Here is a 7,919-nt window from a genome sequence, read left to right as displayed (position 1 = left end):
GCTTCAATGTCTACAAATTCTAGTGGTTCTCAATCCAAGCTGCACATTGGACTCTCTCGGAGAGATATTAAAACATACCCACCAGAACTCACCCACAGATACTTTGTTTTCATTGGTCTGGGATGGGATCTAGGGATCAGTGTTTTCAACCCCTTCCTCCACTCCATGTGTGTTTTATTCAACTTTGCATCCCCAGTGCCTAGTAGGCACTCACTAAATATTTGTTAAATGAATGAATGAATAGATGATGAATGAATGAAAGAAGGAAGGAACGAACGAACGAACGAACGAACTTCAGGGTAAGGTAGGAGCCAAAATTGTTTTTGACGATAAAGCAAGAGCAGTTTTGAAAGCCCTAGGCTAGGTCATAAATGCAGAGTCATTTTGATCTCCTTCTGGGACGCTGGAGAAGGAGGAAGCTGCATCCCTGCAACCCGCTCCATTTCCACACAATGGAAAACTATAAATAGCAGCCCTGAGTCACATGAGGGTTATGTAATATAAGGTTCACAGAACAGGCTGCCTTTATCACTCAGGCTTAAGTTGCACTGAAATGGAAACTCAGCTGATGCCCTATGTATTAGTTTCTCCAAAAGATGAAAGTGTCTGGCATTTGCCCAGACCATCTATTTCCATTGCCCAGGTTTGAGGCCGGTTGCCAGGGCCTGTCTTGATAAGGAATTCCTGCTGTCTTTCCAGATAACAAGTAGGCAATTTCAGCAGAAGAATTATTTTTATTTGCAAAGATAAGACCAGAATTTCCCCTGATCAAGTGAAAAGGCCGTGTATATCAGCTTTTCAGACACTTGGGAACACTGGATCATAGCCTCCAGTGAGAAGGTAGATATGCCACACTCGTGTGTACAGTTCCGGAGAGGTCACCCCTGCTTGTTCCCGTAGAGATTTGCTGATCATCTGAAATCCTTTGGTGAGACACTCAAATCCACTGTGCGCCATTTAGAACGGGTTTGTCATCCTCTACAAAATGATAAGTGGGCTTCCCTGGTGGCACAGTGGTTGGGAGTCCGCCTGCCGATGCAGGGGACACGGGTTCGTGCCCCGGTCCGGGAAGATCCCACATGCCGCAGAGCGGCTGGGCCCGTGAGCCATGGCCGCTGAGCCTGCGCGTCCGGAGCCTGTGCTCCGCAACGGGAGAGGCCACAACAGTGAGAGGCCCGCGTAGCGCAAAAAAAAAAAGATAAGGTACCTGGCCTGCCTAGGAAAGGGATCCCTGAGCTACTTCTGAATACACAATTGATTCTCACTGGTTAATAAAGGGGGACTTTGGAATAAATGTTTCCATGAGCCAAAGCGTAAGGATGTGGTGGCAGAGATGGGCACCCACATTCTCCTTTTCTTGTTCAACGCCCAACTAGCCCTCATTTCCCATCCTGGCTTGCAGTTAGGCATGGCCATGTGACCGTGTCTTAGACGATGGAATGTGACAAGTGAGGTGTGCCGTGTCCACACCTGGCCAGGCACATTGCTCCATGTTTTCATCCGCCTCCTGGATGGCTGGTACGGAGACGCCTGCTAGGGCAGTTCTGGAAGCCATGGGATGAAGATGCTAGAGCGTCGCCCGTCTGGGTCCCTGAACGACTGCCTATAGGAGAGTCATCCTGTCATCCTTTTCATTACCCAGTGCTCTCATCAGAGCAAGAAATACACTTCTTGGGAATTCCCTGGTGGTCCAGTGGTTAGGACTTGACGCCTCCACTGCAGGGGGCACAAGTTCAATCCCTGGTCAGGGAACTAAGATTCCACAAGCCACGCGGCGTAGCCAAAAAAAATAAAATAAAATAAAACTTCTCTTGTGTTTGTGCCATTTTACACTATAGGCAGTGAGCCTTCCCTATCTAATTATAGATGTCATAAACGTGTCATTACACTTTAGCATCAAGGACAGGAAGCCCTCATTTGCTTTGGAAGAAAAGATCCCACAGAATGGCTTACTCAAAACGATTCTGCCAGACTGCCTTTGCCCCCACGTGGCCCTGGGAGTTGATAAGCTCAGAATTCTTGTCTGAAACCAGATGGGGATGTTTGCAGGGATCATCTGGCTTACCTCTAACGTGAATGAGCAATTTTTCCAAATTTCATCTCAAAACACAGACACTCCATGCAAGGACTTTAGCAAAGGCCTGAACTGGAAGAAAGGGATACTTCAAGTAAAATTCACATTGCGCAACAGATGGGTCTCTGGAACAGTTGATCAAAATTGAAATTTTGATCAAACTGATCATATGTCAAGAAAATAAAAAAGAATCTTTTAAGACCTTTTTGCAATTCAAATAATCACATTCCCCACCTAAGTACTTTTTGAAATATCATAGACTAGTAATTCTTTTAGTGAAACAACCTCTATTTTTCAGAAGCTGTAATGATTTCCACGATATCACTGAAGCGAGAGCGGAGGTGGAGTGGAGAAAGAAGAAAACAGAACACTTAGATGAAAGTGAAAATAATCTTCAGCCCAGAAATCCACTACGGTACAGCAGAAAGGATTCCTGGGCAAGAAAGTAGGCAAAGAGTGTTCGACGCCCAGACACTGGATAAGTGAGCAGAACTCGTTGGTGAAGTTGGTAGAATGCTCTAGAATTCCATTCCAGAGATAGAATGCTAATGATAGAGGATGCTTGCTTGGTATCCATTGCCAAACGTAAATGTCTGGCAATAGAAGAGAGGGGAACTCGGGCCCCCACCGATTCCCTTCCAACTCCAGATCAGGGGCAGGAGGGAAGGGGGTTGATAAAGCACGGTGCTTACTTGGGAAAAGAGGTGAAGACTCAGTCTGCAGAAGAGCTCCAACATCAAATAAACAGAAAACGAGTTCTCCAAGTATAAGGGGAAAAAGTACGCTCTTAAGATTCAAGATCCTGGCAGGAAGGAAGGGATTACTGAGCTAAGAAGAGATCTATCCTTCCTCTGTGTAAGAGAGAAGGTCTGGCACAGACTGTAGGACCTCACTCAAACTCTACTACTCTAGAAACTTTGTATAAGTCTCTCCTCAGCCATCAGGCCAAATCTGAACCCAGGGACTTTGGAAAGCTCCCCAGATGAGCCTTTCGGCAGGGTTTTATATACTGCTGAGAAAGAAGAGGCAGTGTAGCTGTGGCTGTAGAGCAGGGAAACCCAAATTCTTGACTGCCCCCCCATCGATAAAACACTGTTGAGCACATGACGTATGTGTAGTTATGGATTCAGAAAGTATATATGTGCACTACTGCATGTAACACGAACATATTGTACCTTATGGAAAACACATTCCCAATAAAAGAAATGTTACAAGGACACATCAAAATATTTTCTTTTTGCACCCCACGTGGGCTGTCTTGTACATGTTGGGCTCTACCACCTTCAATCTTGGTCCTGGAACAGAGCCCTTATCTTCACGGGGGAGACTATGGTATGAAAAAGAGAATAATGCCGCACTCGAGTCTGTTGCCCAAGTAACTAAAAGAGTCACGTGGAAATGGAACTCCTTAAGGGGCTAACCCAGGTTTCATTTCTAGGGCCAGCAGGGCGCCCTAGGACACCAAGGACATGCTGGGTCCTCAGTGATGCTTGTTGAATTCAAACATGATCAAGTAAATGACTGAACAATCGAACGAATGCATGACAAACATTTTTAAGCTACAGGAGAAACACAATATTTAAGGCATAATTCTCACTTGTCAATGAAAAATTTCCGTTGCTGGAGGAGTGCACATCTGCCTGGCCTACAGTCTGGAATTCCCAGGACCAGAAATCAGCTAAGGTTCTTTCCAATTTCTCATCAGGAGCTTTTCTTCGAAGGCCTTTGAGGTCTAGGTGGGTGCCACAGAGGCCAGAAGAAGACCAAGTAAGGCAACAGGGAGAAGTGATGGAAACTGGCGAAATGAAGGATGATGCATAGGGCCTGATGAGGGTGATCATATTTGCCTCTGTTAGGCCAGGTGTTTTCTTCTCTGGGTGTCTAATGGTTTTGTGACTCGTCTCATCAGCTATATTGCAAACCTAAACAGGTCTGGGAACATAGGGTGTTTCTTCTTTCTTCTGTCCCCTCCATGGTCTGGTGGAATGAGAACTAGACTTGGAATCCAAACCTACAAGTCTCCTACCCAAGTAGCTAGATGGCCTTAGACAAGACACTTAACCTCTGTGATCCTCAGTTTCCTTATCCAGCCAATAAGAATAGTACTACCTCACTCAATGGGCTGTTCAAAAGAGCAAAGAAGACTTTTGCAAACTGTGGTACTGTATACAAATGTAAGGAATTACTACTATAATTAAAGTAGAGAATAAATACGTGTTGAAACGCCTTGAACTGAGTAGAGAGGTGATGCAATTCTTTACACTAGGCAAAAAATCAATATGTGCCTCTACTTAAGACTCCTTTTAAAAATAACACGTATAGAGAATATATATATACACATAGAAAAAAATTTAAATATACATATAGAGAGAGAGAGAGCAAACTAATGCATATATCAACACATCACATTATCGTCACCAATGAATTGGAAATATCGAACACTTGTGATTTTATGGTAAATAAACAAGCATTGATTAATGTTTTTCCATTTTACAGTTTAAAATATATGTTAGGGCTTCCCTGGTGGCACAGTGGTTGAGGGTCTGCCTGCCTATGCAGGGGACACGGGTTCGTGCCCTGGTCTGGGAAGATTCCACATGCCGCGGAGCGGCTGGGCCCGTGAGCCATGGCCGTTGAGCCTGCGCGTCCGGAGCCTACGCTCCGCAACGGGAGAGGCCACAGCAGTGAGAGGCCCGCGCACCGCAAAAAAAAAAAATATATATATATATATATATATGTTAATTGTATATGTGTTTTATTGGGACATGCAATATACCCATTATAAAGTATTGTATCCTAAACACCATAATGGTGATCACTGGAATCTTTCTGCTAGTAGAATTACTCTTACATTTTATTTTCTTCTTTGTGCTTTTCTCTATTTTCCAAATTTTCTTTAATAAACACATCACACAACTTCTTTTTCTGATTCTGAAGTATTTAAAAAGAAAAAAAAGAAAAAAAAAATCACCCTTTTATACCTGACTTACATCTGTCTTGGACTGGTGGGTGACCACAGACTTTTGTAAGAAAATTTGCAAATGATAAGATAAGGAGGGAATTCCCTGGCGGTCCAGTGGTCAGGACACCACGCCTAATCTGTCTGTATATGCTGTTTTGGGGTAAAAACAGAGAGGTATAACAATATACATTCATATTTACTTGCACAAAGAAAATATCAGGGGGGAAGGAGAGGTGGGAACCCAGATGACGAGGGCATGAAAGAAGCAGGGCTTTGTGTACTTTTCGTTATACTGCTTGAATTTTTAAAATATCATGTACAATAACCAGCCTAAAATGCACATGTTAGAAGAGCTCCTGACCTTTGTTCTGGGGAGTCAGGCCTCACAGTGCGTCTGTGCTACAGGCTGCCATCCCCAGTGGAGAGATGGATGTGCGGGCCTGGGCGGCGTGCAGGCGCCAGGCTGGTCCTGGGCTGGCCCTCCGCAGCCTGCTGTGTAGTCGTGCTTAAGATTTATCTGCTTCCTGTGGCAGCGCGAGGCCCCGGCCGCACACTGCCTCTGTTCTCTGCTCCAACCCAGCATGGCTCTTGGTTGCCAGCTGGTCACATTGAACGTAGCTGGCTATGTTTCAGGGACTCACCCTGTTCAATACACTTTCCAAGCCAGGCTCAGTACAAATTAAAAAACAAATAAACAAAAAAAAAACCACGTTCCCTTTATAGGCTTGCGTTCAGCTGAGTCTGAGATACAGCTGGGCTAGAAAAGCCTGGGAGGTGCCCCCAGTGCAGCCAGGCCCCCTCCACGCTCCCACTGCAGGATCTGCAGCAAACAGAGCCTCAGACTTCCTCTCGGGAGTCCATTTACTCTAATGGGAAATGCTGACATAGGGTTCCTGACAAGCCAACTGCAAGCTGCCTTCTGCACATGCTCTGTCGAGGGGATGTGGGTTGCAGAATTTTGCCAATACAGGTAGGCTGGTCACATCTGGTGGCCCTCATCTGATCAGCAATGTTCTGTGAAACTCAGGGAAACATGAAAACTACATTACAATTAGAAACGTCTGTCCACGAGAACATACTATTGAAAAAAACGGCAAGACAAGACAAGGAATGGGAGAAGGTATTTACCACACGTATAGCCAACAAAGAAGTAGTATGTAGAACATAAGTAACTCCTATAAATCAGTAAGAACCAAACAATCAAATAATAGGCAAACAAGCAGTACGCTCCGTGGTCCCACGGATCTCTCTTACTGCAACGGCATTTGGAGGCCACAGACCCAGGGACGCCCCTCGCTCCAGCCTCCGACTACCCTCCAACGTTTCTTCCAGTCGCAACCCTCAGAATCAGCAGTTCAGGATCCTTGGCCTCGGGACCCGCCAACACCCTTTTTTGAGCTTAACTCCTTATTACGAACCAACCGTGAGCTCCCAAATTGGTCAGAATGATTCCACCGAGGTGGAGGCCATTGTCCACCGCCTGGTCAACCTGCATCTGCGGACCTCCTACACCTACCTCTGTCAGGGCTTCTATTTCCACCGCAAGAATGTGGCTCTGGAGGGCGTGGGCCACGTTTTCCGCAAATCAGCCAACGAGGAGCGGGAAGGCTCCCGGTGTCTCTTGAAAATGCAAAACCAGCGCAGTGGCTGCGCCCTCTTCCAGACGTGCAGAAGGCGCCCCAAGATGAGTGGGGTAAAACCCAGGACGCTATGGAAGCCGCCATGCTCATGGAGAAGAACCTGAGCTAGGCCAGTTTGGACCTGCATGCCCTGGCTTCTGCCCACGCAGACTCCCACCTGTGTGACTTCCAGGAGAGCCCGCGTCCTAGATGAGCAGGTGAAACTTATCAAGAACATGGGCGACCACCTGACCAACCACCGCAGGCTGGCTGGCGCCAGGCTGGGCTGGGCGATTATCTCTTCGAAAGGCTCACCCTCAAGTACCACTAGGAGCCGACCAAAGCCCAGCGACCTTTGAGGAGCCCTCTGGTGTCAGGGCTTCTGCCTGAAGCCCTTCTCTGCAGCCAGTAGGCAGCTTTTTAACTACCCTGGAGCCCTCTCCCAAGCCCTGGACCAAGTGGAAACAATAAAGCTTTTTTGCAGGAAAAAAAAAAAAGGCAAACAATTTTATACCTCTTAGGTAGTTAGAGGTGGAATGGCTCGGTCATACTTTGTGGTATATTTCCCTTTTAAGGAACCAACAAAATTTTCTGAAAAATGGTTGCTAGTATGCAGAAATGCAATATATTTTTCATACTGATATTATATTCTGTAGTCTTGTAAAACTCATTTATTAGTTCTAGGTTTTTTTGTAGATTCCATAGGATTATCTATGTTGATGATCATGTTGTATGCAAATAAAGACAGTTTTATTTCTAAAGCCAAGCAAGCAATTTACCAAAGGAAAACCTGGATGGTCAATAATATATAGAAAGACCCTCAGTCTCAAGGAAAGAAAACTAAAACTTCAGTGAAATATTGTTTCGGACTAATTAGATTAGCAAAATTGTAAAAGTCTGACAATCTTATTTATTTATTTATGGCTGTGTTGGGTCTTCACTGCTGCGCGCGGACTTTCTCTAGTTGCAGTGAGCGGGGGTTACTCTTCGTTGCGGTGCGCTGGCTTCTCATTGCCGGTGGCTTCTCTTGTTTCAGAGCACGGGCTCTAGGCACGCAGGCTTCTGTAGTTGTGGCTCGCGGGCTCTAGAGCACAGGCTTCAGTACAGTAGTTGTGGCACACAGGCTTAGTTGCTCTGTAGCATGTGGGATCTTCCCGGACCAGGGCTCGAACCCGTGTCCCCTGCATTGGCAGGCGGATTCTTAACCACTGTGTCACCAGGGAAGCCATGACAATTCTTAATATTGGTTATTGAAACAATGGGA

General features: G+C 45.9%; 1 protein-coding gene across 1 annotated transcript; it reads left to right on the top strand.

The window, feature by feature from the left end:
* Positions 1-5,371: 5,371 nt before the first annotated feature.
* On the top strand, positions 5,372-7,916 carry LOC125961103 (uncharacterized). Its single transcript, XM_049697263.1, has 2 exons — positions 5,372-5,498; positions 6,248-7,916. The coding sequence occupies exons 1-2, from the start codon at positions 5,372-5,374 to the stop codon at positions 6,778-6,780; spliced, it is 660 nt and encodes a 219-aa protein (XP_049553220.1). The 3' UTR covers positions 6,781-7,916.
* Positions 7,917-7,919: the final 3 nt, after the last annotated feature.

The sequence above is a fragment of the Orcinus orca genome, chromosome 14 (genome assembly GCF_937001465.1).
Source record: "Orcinus orca chromosome 14, mOrcOrc1.1, whole genome shotgun sequence".
Classification (NCBI taxonomy): Eukaryota; Metazoa; Chordata; class Mammalia; order Artiodactyla; family Delphinidae; genus Orcinus; species Orcinus orca.
The sequence above is the reverse complement of the archived record's forward strand: the minus strand, read 5'-3'. Positions and strand labels throughout refer to the sequence as shown.

Coding starts and splice junctions, on each gene's coding strand:
- LOC125961103 (XM_049697263.1), top strand. CDS start 5,372: ATGCACATGTTAGAAGAGCTCCTGACCTTTGTTCTGGGGAGTCAGGCC. Junction 5,499..6,247: donor GGGCGGCGTGCAGGCGCCAG/GCTGGTCCTGGG, acceptor ATCAAATAATAG/GCAAACAAGCAGTACGCTCC.